This window comes from Accipiter gentilis, chromosome 13, assembly GCF_929443795.1.
Source record: "Accipiter gentilis chromosome 13, bAccGen1.1, whole genome shotgun sequence".
Lineage (NCBI taxonomy): Eukaryota > Metazoa > Chordata > Aves > Accipitriformes > Accipitridae > Astur > Astur gentilis.
Window position 1 is genome coordinate 29,293,408 of NC_064892.1, and position 24,559 is coordinate 29,317,966.

At 41.7% G+C, this 24,559-nt stretch overlaps 1 protein-coding gene across 3 annotated transcripts; it reads right to left on the minus strand.

Annotated features, from left to right (window-relative positions):
• Positions 1-3,655: 3,655 nt before the first annotated feature.
• MTRF1 (mitochondrial translation release factor 1) lies at positions 3,656-24,510 on the minus strand. Of its 3 annotated transcripts, none has more exons than XM_049815859.1 (11): positions 20,902-24,510; positions 20,191-20,256; positions 16,720-17,178; positions 11,084-11,175; positions 10,168-10,249; positions 9,828-9,935; positions 9,564-9,736; positions 8,261-8,378; positions 6,922-7,058; positions 5,206-5,304; positions 3,656-3,879 (listed from the first exon to the last, which is right to left on the minus strand). In XM_049815859.1, the coding sequence occupies exons 2-11, from the start codon at positions 20,234-20,236 to the stop codon at positions 3,757-3,759; spliced, it is 1,437 nt and encodes a 478-aa protein (XP_049671816.1). In that variant the 5' UTR covers positions 20,237-20,256; positions 20,902-24,510; the 3' UTR covers positions 3,656-3,756. The 3 variants fall into 3 exon arrangements, with proteins under 3 accessions (XP_049671816.1, XP_049671817.1, XP_049671818.1); XM_049815860.1 differs by having other exon boundaries at positions 19,776-20,256; positions 20,902-24,509; XM_049815861.1 differs by lacking the exon at positions 20,902-24,510 and adding an exon at positions 19,776-20,030 and having other exon boundaries at positions 20,191-20,243.
• Positions 24,511-24,559: the final 49 nt, after the last annotated feature.

A 24,559-nucleotide genomic window follows, 5' to 3' on the forward strand; every position in this document is an offset into this window, starting at 1 on the left:
TATTACCGTTGTTCATCTATTCAAGGGTTTTAGGACAACCTGAGAGATATATGGGTGCGCATTCTGTTAAAAATGGGGTTTGGGGTAAATATAAACCAAAATCGGTATGTAAATATGGAAATGCTTCTTAAAAGAAGTATGTTTATTTTGTGGTCACCAGCGTAGCGCCTGGGTGCCCTCCAGTAGCACATCAAGCAGTTACTGGAGATTGTTTCATTCTGTGCATCGATTATGAGTAACAAATGACCTGGGTTAAAATTGTTAATTTTAAAATTCTTAACAGAGTTCAGGTAAGTTTTGTTGTAGTTACTATTTAGTGACATTCAGAATGTAGCTGAATATATGAACTTTCTGATGATAACAGACGGTGATTCAGTAGTCTTCGTATCTGCTGGTCTTAAGAATGATGAGCAATGCCCTGCGAGTTAAAGATACACACTTTCAAAAGGTGGGGAATGCATGTAAATTATTTCATAGCATTTCCTTTACTGAAAAAAATCTTTTTGTCAACGTGATCTTTTGGCAACTTTTTTTACAGAAAGTGAAAAAACTATTCAGCTGTACTAAGCAGCTAGAAAAAAATCGGGTATGATGCAGGCAAACAGTTCTGCCAGACTCTGAAATATGTTTTGTTGCTAACAGCGTTTGGCTATTTCTTCCTTTTAGCTGAAGGAGAACAAGCAGCGTGCAACTTCAAGTGAACAAATCCATTTGTAGTTCCAGGATTTCTGAGGCATTCCCTCGTACGTTCTGTTGACAAAGGTAAGGTACCAGGGCTGTTCTTTCCATTTTTAAGTAAGCGTCCATCTTTCCGCTGTCATAAAAAGGGCTACTTCCAGGCACGGCTTTTGTCTGGTTTCCTTCTTTGCTGGGCGAGGTGCTGCCGCTCAAGACCTCAGCAGGGAAACGAAGGAGATCCAAGAACTTTGTGTCACGTCAATCAACAGGAGCTGAAGAGAGATGAAGCTGGTGCTTTGCACCAGCTGCAACATCGCACCCGCGCGTCGGCGCTCCGTTAGGCGTGTTGACGATCACGAGGGGGAGCCAGGCGGACGGGTGGCATTTTGTTCTCTTTGTTGTAACGCGATTTGGCAACGAAATGGGAAGCTGCAGGAGAAGGCTCTTTCTACCCGATGAACCTGCTCTTGCTCTGCCCTCCCACGGCCAGTTGTGCTGTCCCCAGCAGCCGTCCACTGCCTTCCCTTTCCTTTTCCTCCCTGGGCTTTCTTAATCGTAATTTTTCCTGCTAGTGATGTCACTGCTGGGAGTCACAGTTGCTTGTAGGAACTGAAGAGCCCAAGTTCAGAGTAATCCATCTTGAAAATGCCTGAGACAGCATCGTTACACCCCTCATCCCTCCCACAGCCAAACCCCATCGCAATCTCTCAGCTCTCGCGTCCCACAGAAAGGCTGGGGTGGAAGAACTTCAAATAAAATACAGCTTCAAATATTATTTTGGAAGTTAGGAGAGAACATAGGTTCAAATAATGCTTTCTCAGTGAGGAGAAGCAAATCTATCCGCTTTTAGCGAAGCAGAGCGGTGCAGGCAATGACCTCCCGTAGAAGTGGGTCTGCTCTGTATCGAATTCTCCATCATAACTGAGCGTAGCTGCACTTTGCTGTCCTACCCCGGTGTGAGCGACTGCAGGATGAGCTTAACGGGACAAAGGTCCTTCAGAACGCACTGGACCAGGCTGGGAGAAGGGATTTAGCTGCTCAATTTCAATACTTGCACTGGAGACATCCAAAATCTAGTAGTAGAGGGGAGCCGCATTCTGCTTTCCCCTTTCTCACCACGCTGCACAAAATCAACAACAAAGAAGGACTACAGAAAATTAATTGATTGCAAATATCCCCAAGGTCCAGCAGTGAAAACATGACTATCTTTCTTCCAGTAAAATAAATGAGGCTCATTTTTAAGTGTTTCAATAGTTTTTCTTAGTAAAGAACTTCGTAAGCATTAACTAATCCTAGAAGTAGAATCTGATTATTTAAAATGTGTACTCTGTAAGAGAAGTGTCTTAAGATTGTTCAAGATATATAATTAATAAAATATATTGGTTTGCATCACAAAGTGAGCATGGTAATTGGATAAGCGTGTTAACTGGATACTCTCCTACAGCTGATCATAGCAGTTATTGCCAGTCTGTCAGCACTGCCTAAGCACAAGCTGAGTTGTCCATCTTCCTGGAGGTGATTTTTTTTTTCTGAACCGCTTACTGCAAGAAGTCAAAGTTCAAGTGTACAAATGACTCTTAAATTGCATGGTAATATGTTTCCTGATTGACTTATAGAGCTATAAATTAAATAACCCCAATCAAAACCCAAAAGCTTTTGAAATTAAAGTGTTGGAAGCAAGTAAAAAAATTGTCAGATGAAGCTTGCTGATAATAATGTGCAAACACACAGAAGAATTGAAAAACAATTCCAGAATTGAGAAACTGAGTATAGTTTTGCTGCTTTCTTCCTGGCACAAATTCTGTCTTTCTTAATATAGCTGAATAAGGTTAAAACTGTTGTTTGTTATATATATAGTAGTAAAAACTACACCATTTAGAAGAACTCCATATTGAAATAATTATTTTTCTTAAAATAACTGACATTTTTCTCAACATTTGTGATTACAGAATAAACGTGCAAATATAAATCAACAACAAGGCGTAAATTGTAACAATGAATTGATTCTTCACATGCAAAAGATTGTGCAGAGCAGCTTTATAGCACACCCTGGGAAGTAGCAGGATAAAAAGAGAACGCCGTGATCTAGCAAGTCAACCCAGTTTGGCAGAGCACTCGCATGTTGAGTAACGCTGAACATGCGAGTATCCCTGAATCGCTGCCTACAACTACTGACTGCCCACGCACGTGTGCCTGTCGGTGTATTGCGCAGCACGCGCTTCGGTGAAAACGCAAAACGCAACTCCTGTTAAAGCCGAGCGTGCTCTGTAGATACTTGGATCGCCCTCCCAAAGACATCAAGGCAGACGCTGAATTCCACAGCTACGCCATTTGCTAAAATGCAGCTACACTATGAACTTGCTTTCTCTGCCAAGAAGCAGGGAGCTGCCTGTTATCACTGCTGAACTCCTTCCAGGATCTCATCAACTTAATTTGAAAAAACACTTTTACACGCCACTGCAGCATGTGGTCCAGACCCACCCTAAGCTGACCCAAGAATAACTGGAAGAAAGCTGACAGGCTTCTCCCTTAAGATTCCGGCCCCTTGCCTGAGATCGCTCCCTTTGCTTTGGTATATTCACCCTAAAAAACAAAGCATCATAACACAGACTTATTTTTGAGGGAATACATTTAGGAAGCTTACCCGATCAATGGATAAAAATAAGTAGTGTTCGTGAGGCCAGATTCTCAACTGTGTTTGGGGAGCTTAGGTTCTTTTACCTGGAGAGGAACATTTCCCACCCCAAAACAAAACGTGCACTATGTGGTGTTTCTTCTGCTCCATCACCACAATTCTGTATCATTCCAGCTGCAATACGGTCAAGAGAAGAACCGGCTTAACAAAGCTACATTGCCAAGACAGAAGGCATGTGCACACAGTGCTCCGAGCTTGTTCTTTTCTGCTATGGCTGTTGTAATAAATTCAACCCATTTGCACCAAAATATAAAAAAAGAGTAGTATCATCACACACTGAAAAAGAGAGGCATAGATTTTAATTAGTCTATCATCTAACAAATGGCATCTGTTTTGTTTTGCGACCGAACTTAACATTTTTGCTTTAACTCTACACAAGGTCTTCAGCAGCCTCCTCCTTCTAAAGCCTGCAAATTTTCTAGATATTCGGTGACAGCCTCTATCTCTGCAAACTCCAGCAGTCTGTTGATCAGCTTATCCAGTGCTTCTTTCCCACTTAGAATTTCCTACGAAAAAAACAAAAACAGACAACAGCATTACTGACTGTACATCAGTATTATTCTGAAATTCTTGACGACTCAAACGAGGAGCTCCTGGAATGCACTTTGCCTGCAGTCTTATCTTGGTGCATCCACTTGCTCATCTTTGCGGCTCCCCCGTGGTGCACAGCAGCGGGACTTCGGCTGGCCGCCTGTGAAAAGCACACTGATTTTGGCAGCAACAAAAGGAGCTACTGGTGCCTTCCTGCCATTCTTTCGTGTAACCCATGCGTATACATGAAAATCCCCTAGCAAGAACAATCAAGGATTGAAGAACTTGATTTAAACACTGTCTGTTCATGCCAAGAACTACTTTGTTTTACAAGCAAAGCTCAACTGACTTTTGTTAGGCAGTTTACCGTTCCAGTTTCGTTCAAGAAAAGTAACGAGTTCCCAACGCTAAGTAACTGAAAAGCTCGACTAACAAAACACATCATTTTTACACGATCGTGGAACTTCTTCCCATCCTCCTCCACCATGGTATTTGTGTACCTGTTCCCCACTCCATTCCGTATGAACCCTTCCATACTCGGCATGCCCTGTGTTCTCTGAAGTTACCCAGGACGCTGGGGGGGTACAGTTCCAAAAGTGTTGCTCCTTACACAAGAGCACTTACACTAAACTGGATACCTAAGCCAAAATATTGAAGGGTCACCCTAAACTTTGTCCTAAAATTCAAAACATTTTCATAAATTTAATATAGAAAAATGCATTATTAGGTATTTGTTTCCCTGTAAAAAAACAATAAATATGATTGAAGTCGTATGTACAGATTTACTCAGAAATAAGACCTCCAGTAATCTTAAAATGAAAGCATTCAGTTTCTCTTAGCTGTGGCCTGCGAGGCAAACACAAAAGTTTCTCTCTTTCTTCACCCTGGCATTAGGAGGAAGAAAATAGTGGCTTATAAAAAAAAAAAAGTCCTTTGTGTCAGGTTTTTCTTTTGGATGTACTAAGCTTCAAGAATCTCAAATGCTGCTTGCCCAGTTTGGCCAAGGGACTAATGGAGTTCACTGGGGATGACATGCTTGATCATTTTTCACTCCTATAGCAGGAGAAAAAACACACAGAGAAACAGGCCAGCGAATTCTATCCTGTGCCGGTCATCTTTAACACTACTTACAAGAAGACAGGAAAGAAAGTTTAAGCTTTCTGAATGTACGATATTCTGTCAGAGCACAACCAGCTATCTTATTTCCTCATATTTATTAAATTGCTTGCACTAAGTTAATTTTTTCTTCTAATGGTACACATAAGTATGTAACTTTAAATACTCTCATAAGCGATCATTACCCTGATATTGCGTGCATCATACGAGATCCTGTGGTCAGTGACTCTGTCCTGGGTGAAGTTGTAAGTACGAATTCTCTCTGACTGGGCTCTTGTTCCCAACTGTAGTGAAGCAGCAAAAAACAAATTCTATTATATTGTGTTTAAAAAAATAAATCACATACTACTCTAAAACAGCATACTAGAATAAACTTAAATGGATCAGCCTGTTCCAACTACAAACTTAGCAGTCATTGGCTTAGCATATGTTTTTTTTTAAATATTGCAGCATTACTAAACTGTATTATTTGGGATTCAGTATCACAGACCATGTTTTTAAATCCTCCAGTACACTTCTCTTCCAGCCCTGTAGCTGGAAGAGTTCCATTAACTCTCAGAAGTCATGTAAGGCAAGAGCTATGACTATACAAGTCCTTAGTTCAAAAATGTAAGAGTGTTTTTCTTTTCTGGGGGGTTGTAGCTCCCACCAAAACTAATGCAAGTAGGCACCATTAATAACAGAAGCAGCACAGCCAACGTGTGGCAAAGCGGTTCCACTAACGTTTGGCTGTTGGAGATTAGCACTGAAAGAGGAGAAAATTAAGAACACGAAGAGTAGTCCTCTAGTGGTAAAGTGCAAGACTGCAAGCAATTCTAAAAGTTTTAAAACAGAAATCCAAATGTAGCACTGTTGTGTGGTTAAACACTTTATTAAAATGGAGAATTAAATGCTAAAAACTGCTTAGAGAAATAGGTGTCTGCTTCAAAGGGCTTTTTTGAAAATTTCATCTGCACCCAACATGTATAATTTCAAAACAAGCAATTTATTGAATAAATTCTGAAACATTAGGAAAGATAATTTACTTTTGCCTGATTTTCTGTAGTATTCACATAAATGTACATCTAAGTCCTTTGTGCAGCTTTAAAGGCTCTCAAGCTAAAATTAATAACAAAAGATAAATGGCTTGCTGCTTACAATGACTGGGTTAATAATCTGCAGGAACAATACATTTAAATGCAACCTGAAATGAATGACTAAATAGCTAAGCTGGAAGCTTTGGAGTACTGAATAATTCTGTAATTCTGAAGTATTTTTATTCCTGACGATCACTGTTGAAGTTTGCACCACAAATGGGTAAATACTCAAAGAATGGGAAACGAATGACAGCACATTTCAAGAGAAAAGCACACTTTGCAGTGTAACTTGAGGTAACTTTTTTATGGAAGCTTCCTTAAAAGATTACCTAAACATATCAAAGAAACTGCTACCTAACCATGTAGTGGCAGGATTGTTTATATAGTTGTTTCTTGCAAAAGGTCTGTGTGGTCTTATCAGTCTGGTTTAGAAACAGGTTGAAATACAACTTTGAGAAGTTCTGATCCTAGTTCTCATGGAAAATAACTTTTCACTGATGCTCTATTTGTGTAACTCTGGCCTTAATAGGGGGATTCAGTACATGCTGTTTGAGTGTTGCCTTTCGGATAATCCCAGCAAGTCTTTTGACTCTTCTTCTTCCAGCTACAGTTGATGTCTCTCCTTCATTGCCTGAGAAGTCTAGAATAGCATTGAACTGGGATAAGTAAAAAGCAGACTTACCATTTAAAAATACAAGATTCTTCTTTGTAAGCACGCCTGATTAGACACACACACTCACTTGCTCTGTCACTGTCACTCAAAAAGATCAGAAAAATATCTACAACACAGCACCCTCTCCAAATTTCAGCATCACATGTTCTCACCTGCAGTTTTCTGGCACTCTGCTCTTGACTTAGCTGTTTTTCAATGATCTGCTGGTACAGCTTAGCCCTCAGTGTCCGCAGGGCTATTTCCTTGTTCATCTGCTGTGATCGCTCCTGCTGGCACTCAACCGCCAGTCCTTTACAGAGGGATTCAAGAGAGCTCAGATCAAAAGCCCATTATAACAAAGAACAAACAAGCCAAATTAATTCTAACACATTAGGCAAATGAAACCTTCCAGAGTGCTGGTTTGTAGGGCCTTTCAGCTGTAGGATAAAAAGTCATTTTAACACACTGCTCAGAACCATTAGTATGTTTTTAAACTCTTCACAGCTGCACCAGGGGCTTTGTTCAGGGCTACAGAAAAGTCAGGGATATTTTGAAATTTCATGAAGCAAACAAGTTTCTGACACTGCCTCCAGAAAACAGGTTCACTCCAATTACCTATCACATGATAAAAATGTAATCTGCACAGTCTAAAGCAGCATGTTTAAAACAGTCTATAACAAGTTTTTAAAGTCTTAGTCTTGATAAGCTCTTGGAGACTGGCAAATTCATTATTCTAGCAGAGAAGGGTGTCTAAACAGTACTGGTGAGTCTTGGACTTAATTATGAATAATGAAATAAAGTAAAGGTCTTTAAAAGAGATTTAGTACTATTTTTACTTCTCATTTGATTTCTGAAATAAAAAGGCATATAGGAAACAGCTGTTTTCAGGGCACTACTGGAATTTCCTGTGCCCAAAGAGATTCTGCATCTGGAGAGATAGAAGCCCACTGAATTTCAGTACAAGCAAACCCCGATAAAGACAGAGTGGCCCAGTCTATCTATACGCTACCTTCCCATTAGTATACATTTTCCTTCCTATTCAACATATGATAGCATTATCTAGTACTGAATGAAAATCTTCAAGCCTCCTTTTTTCTCAGTCATGTAACTGCACAGGTTCCAGCTAGGCAAAGCATGCCCTTGGTTGCCAACGGCCATTATTCCTGAAGGTAGAGAGCACACAGCACGAATTATTTACATCTTCCATCCCATCCCTGTCACTCTCCATTTGTTCTTTCATCCTTCAAAGGCAGTGTATTCATTAAACACTCCCTGTGAAGACAACACTGGCATAATAGCAACTTGCTGACCATTGTGCCACTGGTACATACCTCTTTTCTTGCATGTTGCCTTGCTAGAAGAGGGGCAGAACCAGGGGGGGACTACTTTCTTTTTTTGGTATAAGGCCCAACCCTGCAAACTCATTCTAAGAGACAACTTGCAGGATCACAAGCTTTCTCTGCAGGATACAGATTTAGGGTGATTAAAAGTACGAAATACAGTCAGACATACCTGTGGGAAGGTGTACAATTCTCACAGCACTATCAGTTTTGTTAACATGTTGTCCGCCTGCTCCTTTGGCCCTAAATGTATCTATACGCAAATCTTTGGGATCCACTTTAACATCAACCTAGAATCAAAGAAAATTACTACTTTCTACTCATTCTAAAAATATTTGAATGTCAATGATACTCGGTGTAAAAACAAAAATTACTTCTCAAAAATTTGCTCCTTTACAACTGTTCCTGAGTAACAGCTATAATTATTATACTTAAAAAAAATGCAGTGTCAAGTATCTCTGTAAAGCAAGTGATGCTTTAAATATTTCACTTATTTTTTCAAACTCTCTCTCCAAGTCCTTCACAAAACAAAGTATGTGTGTGCGTGTGAAACAAAGCAAAATGAACAACTTTTTATAAAACCACTAGCTTTGGCAGGGAGACTAAGAAATAAACAAATAACCCAAAACTACTTCTAAACAGCAGTGCAAGGATCTTGTTCATGCATCAAGCCTGAATGACTCTTGCAACAGTGCTTAAAAACATCAAACTGAGGAAAAAATAGGTGTATCCAGATCCAAGTAGGGATCGCAGCATTGGAAATATGAGTCCATGATGACCTGGACCATAGTTTGACCTCAGTGGATGGGAAAGGAACATTCAGATCTGGTCAATATGGCAAGGAAAGCATTACAAGGAAGCAGGGGAATGTGCACGGAAAGCCTACAGGATCTGGTTTTGTTTATTTTGAGTGTAAATTGCTGGTTTAAGTGAGAACTGTCACTATCAGTGAGATCTCAGAAAGACTAGCCAACACACTCACTCATTCAAATTCAAAGCACACTGTCCTTGATTTAACAGAGAAGGACACCAATAATTTAAATGAAACCAAAAAAATCAAAAGGACATGCAGAATCACGTTACTATGCAACACTGAATATTTTCTTGGATATATTCCCTGTCTTAATACATTACGTAATTTAAAATTGGCTTACTCATAGCAGTCAGCTTTGTGGGTGTTGGGGCTGGAATACTCATTGAAACAATCATTGATTTACATGTCATTTCAGGCAACAGCAAATCTCTGCAAAGTTGCTTCTGATGACCCATTTAAACATGTAAAGTACAGAGCCAAGGACTATCACCTTCCAGAGACAGAGAACTTGTGGTTCACTTGCTGGGACTTGCACAAAGCACTTGAGTATCAGTAAAATCCCCAAACAGTAACAGTAACATGGTTTTAAATAACACGTACTCCAATGCCAAAATGGGTGAGCAGGGATACACCGCCTTACCACCCAAATTAGTTAGTTTACCTCCTCTGGCTGAGGGAGGACAATAACTGACATTGTCCCAGTGTGAATACGCTGCATTCTTGATGATAGGCCCGTCTCAGGGATCCTCTGGACTCGATGAGTCCCTCCTTCATATTTCAGATGCCTGTAGACATCATCTCCTGAAATATGAGCAGCAGCATGATGCAACCCACCTACAGAGACAAATAATGTGTGACAAATATAGCACAGAAACACTGCTTTTAATTTCATTGTCTTGGTGGAATGCCCAAAGAACTACTGTACCTATCTCAGCCGGCGTATAGTTCACGATGTCAAAGGTCCAATGTTTATAGTCTGCATAGTTCTGGTACATCTCAAACATTTCTTTAGTGAACTGTTGGCAGATGTCTCCTAAAAATATAAAGGCACTACAACATAAATAGCAGTTCACAAAATGGCAGCCACCAGTTTTTAGATTTAGCTGCAACTCTAACCACAGTCATTAGACAGATTAATGCTCTTCTTTAGAAAGTTATTACTTTATACCATTAAAGTATAAAAAGGCATTAAGAATAACCCATAAGAGGTTTAATAAAGTTGGATGGAGGTTTGAAGTAATCTTTACTGTGGGGACTTTGCTGACCTCCAGTTGTTCTGCCAGCTGTCACTTCTAATATGACATGACTTCTATCATATTTTTCCTTTGGCACTAGAAGCTGGAAAAGCTGAAAAGGAAAAAAAAAAAAAAGAATGTCATTATCTCCTTCATGACTCTGTATCTCCTCTTAATCAAATTTACAGCCAGCCTTCACAATTGCCACAGCTTGAGTGCACACAACCACTGATTTCTTTTGGCAAACTACTAAGTAAGACTAAAAACCGTCCAATGGCCATTGCAACTCAGTGCAGTCAGTGTGGAAATGGGATATGCTGGTGCATCCACAGGAAAGCTAGCTGAAAATTCAATCCTGAAAAGTCAGGTGTCAGGTCACCCACTCCAGCCCCAACTACCTATGAACACAAAGTTATTAGCTATAACCCAGCCAATCTTTACATTAATCTTATTTTTCAGAAAGTCCTATTTCATATTATTTCAATCTGAATGTAGAAATGAGCCCAAACATAGAGCTCTCCACTGAATCATTTCAGCTTCTCTGCTTATAATTAATTTCCCCACTCATGGGGTGCTGAAGAGCAAATGAAAAACTGCAAGTTCCAATCAGAAATCTTTCAAGACTTCATGCTTCGCTGCCACAAACAGTTACTAGGATGTCATATCAGGTCTCAATAGCACAGACTCACCATTTTTTTAATCCCCTTCAGCATGTGCAGACAGACAAGCAAGCAAGCAAAAGTGACTAAAATAATAAGCTTCTAAGACATAATTGTCAGTAAGAAGCTTACTAATAATTAATGTTGCCACTTCTTTCCAGGGAGAATATAGAAGCTGGACTTCTGTTTCATTAAATGCAAGTGTCAGAGTCTATTGATAAGATCACAAAGCAACTTTTTTCTGACATCTTTATTTACAAAGCTGTATAATTTTATCTCAGGCTCACCTTTCTGCACAACATGTTGATTTGTTTATCCAGGGTTTCCTTCTCTTCTAAGGCAAGCTCTAGAAGTTGTTTCTCATCTCTGCTGTCTAGCTCTGAATTCCAATAACAGGAATAGATGTTAGCCAATCTCACCTAGCATAGAGCAAATTGTCATACAGCTGACCAAAGACATGCATCACAGCACATAAAAGCTTGCAGTTGCATTTTGCCAGCATGAAATATCAAGTAAGAACAGCCCAAGCCAAGATGCATATTGCTAACTAAATGATCATATTTTTCAGGTGTGCTAGAAGGAGTAGCGGATACCTTACCTCTCAATCTCTACCTTATGGCTCAAAGTCTGCCTCAAATAGATGCCAGTCCCACATGACAGTTACTCACTCTCAGTTATATGTCACATAGATTGACAGTCCAGGGGTAAATCCACAAATGGATTTGACAAAATACATCAAAAACATGCCTGCAGACAAGAAGTGCCTCTGTTTCCCTTATGACAATTTTTCATGCAACAAAATTTTTTGTTTCTAGACTTACCCAGAAACACCGATATATTCAACAATTTGTAGACAACTCATTAAGGTGAGCAGTACAAATAATGGTATGACAATAATAATGAGGTTTCTAACCTTCTGTCTCCTATTCAAGAGATCACTGAGATGTGGGAGTTATGGATGCAAGTCATCAGGATGTGGGAGACCTCACTTGAACTCTTTGCTTTGCTTAAGGAGATTCCCTTCCCCTCTCTTCAGCACATAAGACCACAATCTGCAGTACCGTGTCCAGTTTTGAGCTCCCCAGTAAAAGAAAGGCATGGAAATATGGGAGTGAGTCTTAGTTGAGAACCACCAAGATGGCCAAGGGCTGGATCAAAGAATGTATGACAAGAGACTGAGAAAACTGTGTTTGTTCAGCCTTAAGAAAAGCAGGGGGAGGGAAGGTTTTACTGCTGTGTACAGCTACCTAACAGAAAGACACTGAAAAGGTGGAGACAGACTCTGTATATCGTGATAAAAGGAGACATAAGCTGGAATACAGGAAATTCTGATTAGATATTAGGAAAATTACTTTCACCCTAAGGGTGGTCAGACACTGGAACAGGGGCTCAGAGACGTTGTAGGATCTCTGTCCTTGGATATATTCCAAACTTAACTGGACAAGGCTCTGGGCAACCTGCTTTAATTGGTCCTGCTTTCAGCAGGACATCAGACCAAATGATCTTCAGAGGTCCTCTTCAAACTACATTATTCGATGATTCTGAGATTAGATTGCCCCTTCCTACATTTCAGAGCTTACTACCAAACTAGGAAACATTCTCAGGTAAAGCTAGCAGAAGCTCCAAACCTTTTCTCCTATGGAGGGTCCAGTTTACAATAATTAAAGATGCTAATCACTTAGTATTAGATTATACACTAATTAGAAACTTGGAAGACAGTTGGAGTCAAGTGGAAAACCTGCCACTGCCAAAATAGGGAGCACACTCTCCTTTTCATCTTTCTTGCCACTGTTCTACCAGCTGAGGAGTGGCTCTGTCACTCATCTCATCAGAAAGTAAACCAATTTAACTCAGCGAAAGAAAAAAACAGGTCTGGCTAAATAAATAATGTATTTTACCATGCCAAGTTGAACGAGATTTAATTTACAACTCGACAATTACCAGCACAAATGGGGGAGTGGGGGAAGACAGCTTTGAACAGCTGGGAGTGAAAGCGAAGGAAAAAAAGCAACAAAAAGGAGAAAAAGGTCTTATGCCTTGTGGCCAGCATGGAAACCATTGGTTTGCCTCAGACGTAGCATAAAACCAGACACTCAATAGCGGAATGCATCTCCTCATCTTGCAGGACCAGTTGCCTGAGCTCTGGATTCTGCGGCAGGAATCGGGTGTCTCAAAGGCCGGCACAAGGACCACGGGCTCCACATCTGTGGGCATCTGGAGCCTGGTTCCCGTTCACAGCAGCTACACACACACACATTTACTGTGGCCTCAGCAGCGAGTCTTAAGAACTAAATGGGCTGGGATGTTGAATCAACTTTGTGTACTGGGCAAGGACAGCAGCAGCTTCTCCGAATCACCATTTTTAATCTATGCTCTGGGGTTTTTTTTCCTTAAATAAAAGATGTCAGATCAACACTTGAACCTGGCATGCCCTGTACATAAGGCAAGAACTGTATAAATTTCCCTACCAGTCTGTCACAGCTCCAACCCAAAGCTGGTACAGAATCAAAGGCTGCTAGCTGCTCCAAAAAGCTTCATTATTGATTAGTTCGATAAACAGTATCAAATTAACTACTGGCAGCAGAGATGAAAGAATGGACTAGTGGTAACCAACAAGCTTAAGGTTCAAAGGATTGGTGTCGCATTCCTACCTCCCTGCAAACCTGACCTTTAAGAATTCACTTAATTTACCCCATGACTCACATCACCAGTGGCAAACCAGGAAATTATATTTTTCTGCTCCACTGAGTGTTGCAAACATAAAATCCTATAGCAATTGTGAGGAATTCAGGTACTACAGACAAGCAGGTCAGTTATGGAGCTAAACAGAAAGCAAAGAGCAGTGAAATGAAGGGAACATCTGTGTTTTAACTTGGCCACATGATAAACACTACAGATAGAATAATTTAAATAACTCCATTTAATTAACTTCTTGGTTGTAATTTTCCTTCATTTTATTTTCCCTTCTTTCAACTAGAGCTCACTCTTTCATCCACATTATAACTTATAGAATTAGAAAGATTCTTCATTATATTTACTTGATAAAAAATGAGCCTTTTTAAGTTGAAGTATAATATGAATTTTCCAGTGTTTTCTTAATATTTTCTAATTCTTCCAAGAACATTTCTTTCTCAGTGTTAAATTTTTGTCCCTCCTTACCTTGACTCCTTTCCTCTTCCTCCAGTGAAGAGAACTTTAAAGGATTGGGGATTAAAACATTTTCAATAACCACCATTTTTTCCAAAAGCACAAATACCTATTTATCTCTAAAATTAAAGAAAACAAATGTTTTCTACCTTTATAAACAAGTTACATTTTCACTAGCTTTATTTCAATATGGCTTTTACTGTTTTGTCAACACCCCTTGGTTCTTTCTCTGAAAACTTTCATCCTCCTTCATTTACAGCCCTGGCTACCCGTTTCTCCTGTCCTTTGCTTTTTCCTTGTTTCACTTCTTTAATGTAAGCCCCATTCTCTCCAGGCAAATGTTTCCCTCTCTTGGCTTAATACCTATGGGTGTGGCAGAATGGATGACATTTTTTCTTTGCTACTGTGTACACCTTCTCATACTTTTAACAATTTTTTTTTCTCAAAATATTGCCAATTCTTTTATTCCCTATGTACTTTCTTATTCCTGAACAGTATCAAAAACAGTGACAGTACAGTACAGCTGCTACTGTAGCCAAGTATTGAAAAGCAGCAGCTTCTTAGACAACCATCAATTTTTATTCCTTGAAGGACTCCTCAACTATCTTCAAAGAAATATTAGCTTTTGTCATTTCAGTTGGAAGCTAACAATTCAGGGCCTAAAGAAAGTTCATGTAATTAGCTCAACAAGTATCACTGAACTGGCTAGATGGAATCCCATTTTAAATAACACAATCTTCACTGGCAACTGCTCCAGCCACACTGCCCAAGTTGCAGAAGGCAAAGGCAGAGACTGGGAGAATAAATAAGAAGATCAGGTTTGAGACCATCTAAGGAAGCTGAAGGTGCACAAGTCCATGGGACCTGATGAGATGCATCTGCAGATCATGAGGGAACCGGCGGATGAAGTGGCTAAGCCACTATCCATCATAGTTGAGGAGTCGTGGCAGTCCAGGGAAGTTCCCACTGACTGGAAAAGGGGAAACATAACCCCCATTTTTAAAAAGGGAAAAAAGGAAGACCCAGGGAACTACAGGCCAGTCAGTCTCACTTCTGTGCTCAGTAAGCACATGATCACTTCTGTGATCATGAAGCAGATCCTCCTGAAAACTACGCTAAGGCACATGGAAAATAAGGAGGTGATTGGTGATGGCCAACATGGCTTCACCAAGGGCAAATCCTGCCCAACAATTTTGGTGGCCTTCTACAACGGGGATAGAGTTGGTGGACAAGGGAAGAGTACCTGACGTCATCTACCTGGACTTGTGCAAAGCATTTGACAGTGTCCCACACAGCATCCTTGTCTCTAAATTGGAGAGACACGGATTTGATGGACGGACCACTCAGTGGATAAGGAATCGGCTGGATGGTCACACTCAAAGAGTTGCCATCAATGGCTCGATATCCAAATGGAGACCAGCGACAAGTGGTGTTCCTCAGGGGTCGGTATTGGGACTGGCACTGCTTAACATCTTTGTCAGCAATGAGGACAGTGGGATTGAGGGCACCCTCAGCAAGTTTGCCATTGACACCAAGCTGTGTGGTGCGGTCAACAGGCTGGAGGGAAGGGGTGCCATCCAGAGGGAACTTGACAGGTGGGCCTGTGCAAACCCCATCAAGATCAACAAGGCCAAGTGCATGTGGGTTGGGACAATCCCAAGCACAAGTTCAAGCTGGGTGAGAAGTGGATTGAGAGCAGCCCTGAAGAGAAGGACTTGGGGGTATTGGTTGACAATAAGCTCCACATGACTTGGCAATGTGCATTTGGAGCCCAGAAAGCCAACCACATCCTGGGCTGCATCAAACGAAGCATGACCAAGAGGTTGAGGGAGGGGATTCTGCCCCTCTACTCTGCTCTCGTGAGACCCCACCTGCAGTACTGCGTTCAGCTCTGGGGCCACCAACATAAGAAGGACATGGACCTGTTGGAGCAGGTCCAGAGGAGGGCCACAAAGATGATCAGAGGGCTGGAGCCCCTCTCCTATGAAGACAGGCTGAGAGAGTTGGGGTTGTTCAGCCTGGAGAAGAGAAGGCTCCAGGGAGACCTTATAGCAGCCTTCCAGTACCTAAAGGGGGCCTACAAGATAGCTGGAGAGGGACTTTTTACAAGGGCATGTAGTGATAGGACAAGGGGTAGTGGCTTTAAACTGAGAGAGGGTAGATTTAGATTAGATGCAAGGAAGAAGTTGTTCACTGTGAGGGCGGTGAGGCACTGGCACAGGTTGCCCAGAGAGGCTGTGGCTGCCCCATCCCTGGCAGTGTTCAAGGCCAGGTTGGATGGGGCTTGGAGCAACCTGGGCTAGTGGAAGGTGTCCCTGCCTGTGGCAGGGGGGTTGGAACTACATGATCATCAAGATGCCTTCCAACCCAAACCATTCTATGATTCTATGAAGTCTGCATCTATCAAATGTATCAGGCTTCTAATTTCTTTTCCTATTCAGTTCACACTGCTCTCAGTTCTATCAAAAAACAACATTAAAACAAACATTTCCAAAATATATCTGCTAGATGGATAGCCCTGAGATTCCAGACGATCCCTACTCTCCCAAGTTGGCTGTATAAAGACCTCAAACTGAAGTGAGGTGAGATGAAAAATGGAAGGATGTGGCCGGATGCAGAAAGCCCTAGCAACACGCAAGCTCCCAGGAGCAGGTAGGACCAGAGAGTGTCCCAAGGCTGGCTTAACTTATTTAAAAGCTTTCCTCAAAGGCTGGGCAATAAAGTTTATCGCAAGCAAAGCTACTATTTTGAAACAAGTACGTAGTGTTCTCCTTACCTCTGCACATAGCTTCTAACTCCTGAACTTCTCTTTCAGCCTCTTTGATTTCTTGAAATGCAGCTGCAATGGGGGACAGATCAGCACATCTTCTCCTCAGGGTTCTTTGCTCAAAGTCATTTATTGAGTCAGCATTTAACAGATGACTAACTTGCTGGTATTCCTTGCTTAGAGTCTCCAGATACTTCTGCACAGCCTCATGCTTCCACAATGCTCGAGAATTCTGATGTTTTTTCCTATGCCAACTTTTAAAAGACAGAGTGAATCTTGCTGTGTCCAATAAAGATTTTGGCCTCCAAAATTCCCAGTTGTGTAGTCCCACCACATAACCTATCTTCTTTGCAACAGGAGGGAGAAGACAGCTGTGAAGTTGACCGTGACAGTAGCAATTGGCAAGCAGGCTCTTGAAAAGACAGACACTTTGGAAAGGTTTCATTTTGTTTCTTTTTTTCCCACCACCTGAAATTAAAAGTAGACAATACATGGACCAGTGTTATTATCTAGAAAAAGAGAGCACTCTATTAGAAAAAAAATCAAACCCAAACAAACATAAGAACTCTATCAAGTCCAAATCCTGTTCTTTAGTACACCAACACAATTGCAACTGTCATGGACAAAACTATTCCTGTTTTAGTCCTGGTTTAAACCAGAAACTCTTATCAGCACCACTGTACTGGCTGAGGGTTGGAAAAGGTCTCTTCCCTCACATACTCAAACAGTTTATTTATGTTGTGGAAAAGCTGCTGTAGATGAGGCTTTACAGCAACAGCTTCATTTTGCCATGTGTCTCATTGGAAAAATCCTACCATTTCATGCCTTGCTGGTGAAAGAAAAATGTTGCTGAGAGAAGACAAATCTATACTAGAGGTACAGAATCCTATATAAAGAATGTATGAAATGTCCAGAATTACGTGCAGAATTATATCCACTGCCATAACAGGATATAACATTGGCAGGAGGACATTAGTAACATCAAGGTGACCTTGCAACAGATTAGTCAACAGGACTACAATACACTTGCAAGAAATTACTCACCCATATAGGTACTATGTAAGACATAGCAGCAGTGTGTTATGTCCCTTGTGTACTCCTTCCCATGATATATTTACATATAAATGACATAAATATTTTCCATCCAAAAAGTGAGTAAGAAGCTGCTACTCTGAAATACAACCCCTGTATTTTTCTGAGACACTTGGCCTAGAGTTTTGCAGGACACAGGCTCCCCTTAGCATCACCGTTGCTCTAGGAAAGATCTTTTCCTCTTCATTTTATATCATCAACATTGCAAACTGTTATGAATTCTTACTGTGCGCTAAAAATTTGTACTGGAGTGCAAGGGTCTACCAAGAGGACTAAATTGAAATCATTTGTATTCTGGGACTACTCACACAGCAAAGGTTTAAAAAATAAAGAAGCACTCCTTAATATCACTGCCAGTGCCACAATCCCATGTCTACTGATTTTTACAAAAAAGTGAATTCAGAGAAAATGAGAGCATGAAACTTTTGCAATAGGATCTCCTTGAAACATACACTTCAGTTTTCTAAGGCAATTATTTTTTACCCATCAGTGACAAGACCTTCTGTGCATCGTCAGACATTTTATTAACAACTTACTATGACAGTCTAACTACTCAACTTGGGTATTATCACCTATTTACTTTCATCCATGTGTCCACATTGAAGAAAGAGCAATATCCAGTAAAACCAGAAGTACTGCGTCCTGCTTGTCTGGATGCCTGCTTTACTACCTACAGAAGGAGGGAAGGACCTTTATCCCACTTCTGCACCTTCCTCAGATTCCCCATCCAGCAGGTGCTATAGAACCCACAGCAGCAACTTCAGGATGGCTTTAATTTACAGAAAGCGAAAGATACCCCCTCATGGATTGCTCTAATGACTAAAACCAGCTGTAGCAGAGGGATCACGTTCCCTTTACCAGGAACACAGCAAAAGGTACAAAACCGGCTCATCACCTACAGTCCTGGACTTTGTCGTGCAGGGGCATATGTAGACTCAATTCCAAAAGACCCAGTTCTGCTGATGATACTGGAATTGCTCCAGATCAACATGGCCCATTGTCGTTTGGTCAAGCGCTAATGATCATTAACTCATTGTTAAAATATTCATGTTATATTTTAATTTATTTAATTAATTAATTATAGAAATTAGAACCATCTAACTCATTTTTACCCATGTTGTTAAGAAGCAATGTACTCAAATAATAAAAGATTTGTAGTATTGTTCTGCCTGAGCTCTCAGAAATAAAATTACTGATTTTAAATGCCTAAGAAACCTGAGCGATGGCACGACACAGACCTTCAAGGAAGTCAGAAATTTCAAAATAACTTTGCTATGTTAAATAAAAAAGCTATCTCCTTTCAGAGAGATGTTGCTGCGTTACATTTGTGCAGAAATAAGCACACATAAAACTTTTACAGAGCTATGAGCAGTAGATGACCTATTAACTGCTTTCCAAGCCAGATTTTAATAACTTTTTTATGTGACAAAATTACCCTGTGCACATCACAAATCAAAAATAGTAAGCACAAGTGACAACTGTAATTGTCTTATTAAAATAACAAAAAAAAAATTAATTCAAAAATCATAATATCCAGACAGGAAAGAGTTATCAATACTGCAAACACTTTAAGAGGTTTCAAAAATCATTCCTAACAATCAAAGATGCTATTAACTCCATGCAACTGAATTCAGACATAGGAATATGTAGGTACACGGAAGGAGCACGTATTTTTAAGGCACACTGTAACAGGAACAGCTCAAGGCCGTGCCTCCGAGGCCACCTTTTGTACACCTCTGCCTCCCACCACAGCTACCCCAAGCAACCTCCCCGAAAGCTGTGCATAAAGTCCTCCTGGCAGCCCTCCCCCACTGCAGGGGTTACGGGTGGACGGGGAAGGCAGGAGCAGGCAGGAGCAGGCAGGAGCAGGCAGGAGCAGGCAGGAGCAGGCAGGAGCAGCCGGAGGTCTGGCAGCTACGAGGGGCGCGGGGGGCTCTACTCCCCAGCATCCGTCAAGGAGCTTTGGCACTCACCATCCACACACCTCAGCGCGGGGCAGATCCTACCTCAAAATACGAGGCCGTGGCCGACGGGAAGTAGAGCAGAAAAACTCGCAGTCCCAGAATGCCTGCTAAAAAAACACGACTCCCGGCATGCTTCGGCACCAGCTGGCGTGGCTGGCCGGCCCTCCGCCGCACAGCCAGCCCGCAGAAGCGTGGGGGTACCATCACCAAAGGTCTGTGAGCATCGCTCGAGCAATGCTATCCGTGAAGGCTGACTTTGCTTTACTTTGTGAAACGTAAGCGCCGAAATAAAAAATGGGGAATGCGACCTTAAAAATAGGTCTTAATTTTCAGGCATCTTCCTCACAGCTGCACAGTAACACACTCTGACTTCAGCACCACTTTGGGAGAAATGGCAAGAGTAACAACAAAGGGGAATACTCACTTCTGTTTCCAGATTCTAAGCTGTTGTATTGCATACACTTTTCCATGTATTTTCCCAAAACACGGGCTAAAAATAAATGTCATTTCAAATCTGATTATTAAAAGATTAAATTCAGAGAAGTTTGCATAAAACAACGTTAAGTTCCACTTTATGTCAAAGCTCACTATTCAATTACATTTAAGATTAATTATTACCATGCTACTAAAGACAAACACCAGTTACAAAATATTAATAAACATAACCACTCAGATTATCATTATAATAGGCTGCAGCTAGCTTCCTAATAAGGTATGTTTTAAAACAAGCTATGTATACGCACATTTTAATAGATAATATTAAACAGATTATACAACTACCTCCCTAATTATATTTGCATTTTAAGAAGACTTAAGTAACACTGTTTTTTTTAAACCTGTAATCACCCAAAAAGCTTTCTTCCCAGCTACCGCCGTTCAACAGGATTAAAAAAAAAAAAAGGTAAAAATTTGGCATTTGGCACATATAACATCATTGGGGTTTGGTGAGGTAAATATTCCAAAAGACTGAAAATGAGACCGATCAATTGGCAGGATTTGTATCAAACCTCGTCAGCACATGAACAACAACTAACCGCTTGTTTAGATCTGAGGACAGATTTTGGCTCTGTTCCGTCCCCTGGGACAGGAGGCAAGGCAGACAGATTAAAAGGCTCTTCCAGAGAACAGGACCCACCCCAGAGCTGATCCAATCTACAAAAGGGCCACAGCAAACAGCACCCTGAAACCTCAAAGGCTCTTCCCCTGGCCTGAGCCTGCAGTGCTGCGCCGTGGGAGATGTCATCGTCCAGACGCCATCCCCACCGTGCCTCGCTCTTCTTCTACTACAACTTAGACCTTGGTGAAATGAAATAATAAAATTATCCTTGCACTGGGACTCTAAATATGCAATCTGACACTTAAAACTCTTGGGAAGGTAATCTATGGGAGGACAACCGAGAAACTAATAAGAACATGAAAAGTGTAAGCAGACTGCGCACTCAAAAATTGATTTTAAAAGAAGAGGGCAGGCCAAGGAAAATCAGATCAGCTTCTACTCCAGCCAGTAATGGCTCTTACATTAAATCCTCTGATTAAAAGCAATCATGATTTAGTTTTTATTATACCTTGGCGGTGAGTTATTGAACTTAACTAAGTGTGAAAACAGAGACTGTAACAAACTCTCATCCCTCCCTAGCAGGCAGCAGACCACGCAGGGACCACATGGCCAAGACAAGGGCTGGACTCTGTACTGTCAGTAGTGCTGCCAGTCATACCGTCAACCACAGGACCTAATCGATACATCTCATATTCAAAACATACAAGATACAGTCTTCCTCCATATTTACTGTACGCTTTTAGAATGCAATATGGGAATTGAGTACGAAGGATGGGAAATCCCATTGCTGACTGTGCTTCCACCCCCCCTTACGGTTTGCTTTGATGCCTTAAAACCTGCGTGGCCGAGGCAGCTGCCTGTAGAGCCGGTGAGGACCAGGGGTTTCAGGGGGGAGGCTGCTTGGGGCAGGGTACCACCGCCTTCCTCAGCCACCACAGCAGCCCACAGGGACGTCGGGTGCAGAAGGGAAGAGTGACAGCAGAAATACAGCTGGGCTTCAGGGCTTCGGGACAGACGTGGCGGTCCTGTGCTTTAAAATCTGGCAATCCTAAACTACCAATTGCTTTAGAAACTGGAGGCAAAGAAATGGCTCATCAGACAAAACAGGCTCCAGGCCTTACAGTGTGCTTGGCTTGAAGGCAGGTCCATGCCCACATGGAGGCCCTTTTTCGCTCAGGGGGCCCTAACTGGGTTTAGCGATCTGCAAGCATCGTGCCACAACTTCTGCGGATACCAACTGACGTTGACGTGTCGCAGAGTAAAACAAGAGGCACGGCAAAATCACAAGCTTGTTATAATGTATATATCACTTTAATATTGCTCCCGCCTTTCGACCCAAATAGTTTTGTCAATAGACTTCTGAATTCTTTGTTTGAAGGAAAAACTGGTGACAGAATCATACGCGTCTTGAATACAGTCCTGTTTATTAACAAAGCCTGTAGAAAGAGCTTTGTTTTGCCCAGCACAGTGGGATTAAATGACAAGAAGTTTTCTTGACTGCGCTCCCAAACCTCACTTTCAACTAGGGCTCTGCCTCCCCCAAAAGCTCGTTTGTTTATTCTCTCCCAGCTAGTCTACAAATGTTTCTTTTATTGCCCCGTTGCTTTCCTTTTCTTGCTGTTTTTAACACAGATTTTTAATACAGACACATGTCTAAATCGAACCCCTGCCTCTTATTTGCCATTTGCCTATTTTCAGACAGCGTTCTTCCCAGTGTTTGGAGTAGCAGGAAACAAGAGACCTTCAGCCATCAAGAACAGCCTTATTGCTTCAGACCAAAGGTCCATCTAGCACAATATTTGCCTGACCATCTCAGAGATGCATCTGTTTATCACTCAACCCAACCGGAGGCATAACATGCCTTTTCCTAAGACAGAACACTAGAGTTCAGAAAGTCAAAGCTTCAGCTAGTTATAAAAAGTGCTGAATACATGCTGTTGTACAAACAGGCTCTGAAAGTGATGCAGCAGGGCAAAGTCAAGCTGGCCATCCTTGTCAACAGTACTCCTGCTTTGAAAAAAATCAGATACCGAATACAGCAGTACTATACCACATAGCAAAAAGAACAGTGAATTGGGTACAGCATGTGGAAAATACACATACTGCTATCAGTGATCCAGGTGACTGATATCATTAGAAGCACGCTGGAACAAAAAAGTGAGAAATAAACACAACAAAGATATTCCCTCTACAAAGAAGCTTATTACAGACCACACATCTAAACAGATTAACAAAACAACAGCAAAACCAACCATCATCCACAAAAACAGTGGCCAAAAACTGATGCTACATAAGAAGAACTAGGAAAGCATATGCTGTATTTCTTTAATATTCTCCTCACCTTTTCTATTTTCATCTCAGGAGGCCTCCTAAGCCTACCACATTTTTTTTGTTCTAATTAGTAGACCCCACGTCAGGCTATCATCTGGGTTACTCTCTTCCAAGAAATAGTCTAAGCTCTTGTTCCCTCCTTTAGCCCCAAAGGAAAGCAGCTATCACGTCCATCAGCTTCAGCAAGGCTTGTGACAAGTCAAAGACGGGCGCTGCTTGGGATCCTCAGTCACAGTGTCACCCACTTTATGTGTAACCAAATAAAACGTGTTAAGTACACAGCTTTTCTAATTGGCTCTTGTCATGTACTGTTTTCCACACACTTGCTTTACTGTGGGTATCTATCATGTTCATCATCATCTGGGACCGTAGGTGGATAACCATATTATTACAAATTTAATATCCTTTTAAAACAGACCAAAATATAATTAATATTTTTAAAGGGTAATTACATAAACAGAGATTCTAATTGAAGCTGCCTAATTTTTTTCCCTGCAAGATGGTCTTTTTAATTGGGCGTAACCTTGACAGTTTAACCGGTTTTCCTTCTAAGTAAATGCCCCAGGCCATGTTTCTGGGTGTTGGGGTTTTGTTGTTTGTTTTTTTTGTTTGTTTTTTTTTTTTAAGTTTTTGCAAAGATTCATTTAAGAATGATTTCTTGGAATAACAAGACGACAAAAATATTTTCAAAGACCTTAAACCTCCTTTGGCAAAGGAGCCAAGCCGTGAATAAATGCTTACTGTTCTAAGCATGCACGATAACGCTGGCAAGTTTTACATAACCAACTGCTGAAAAATGCATTAATGCAATAGATGACATCCCCGCTTGCTAAAAGTCTGACTGCTAAGTTTGCTGTTGTTTCCTTAAATACCAGCCAGGGCACAGCAAGCACGCAGCCTCTCAAAGCTCTGCAGTTTACAGAGACTTTGCTCTCTTCCAACAATACCTCCCGGGCTTTCAAGGCAGCCTGCCTCTCCAAAATACCAATCTAAGCAAGCTGTTGGGATGGCGGCCACTAAAACTAGGTTACTAGGGGCAGAGAAGCAGGACAGCCAGCACACAAAGGAGACTTTCTGAGCCTCCCAGCCGCGGCCGGGGGAGGCCAAACGCCGCAAAACCCTCCGCAACCCCCTCTCCACAGCCCTGGGGCGATCCGCAGTTATAATCCGTTAACAACCTCCGCGGGTGGGAGTCCCCTTCCCCCTCCTCCCCTCGGGGCGTTGCCGAGGGCTCCCCTCCTCAGGGCTCCCCGCCTCAGGGCCGCCCGCCGCCGGCCTCCGCTCACGGCAGGTAACTTCCCCTCAGGGCCGCCGAGAAGGGGAGAACCACCACCGACAAACCACGAAGACGTCCCCTCAGGCCGGGCGGATAGGGGGGGGGGGGGGGGGGGGAATAGGCGGGAGA

Excerpts from the sequence above, each read along its gene's own strand:
- MTRF1 (XM_049815859.1), bottom strand. The coding sequence starts at position 20,236 with ATGGAAAAGTGTATGCAATACAACAGCTTAGAATCTGGAAACAGAA. Across the intron at positions 5,305-6,921 it reads AGAGTGCCAGAAAACTGCAG|TTGGGAACAAGAGCCCAGTC; the intron begins GTGAGAACATGT and ends GCTTCACTACAG. Across the intron at positions 3,880-5,205 it reads ATGATGCACGCAATATCAGG|GAAATTCTAAGTGGGAAAGA; the intron begins GTAATGATCGCT and ends TTTTTTTCGTAG.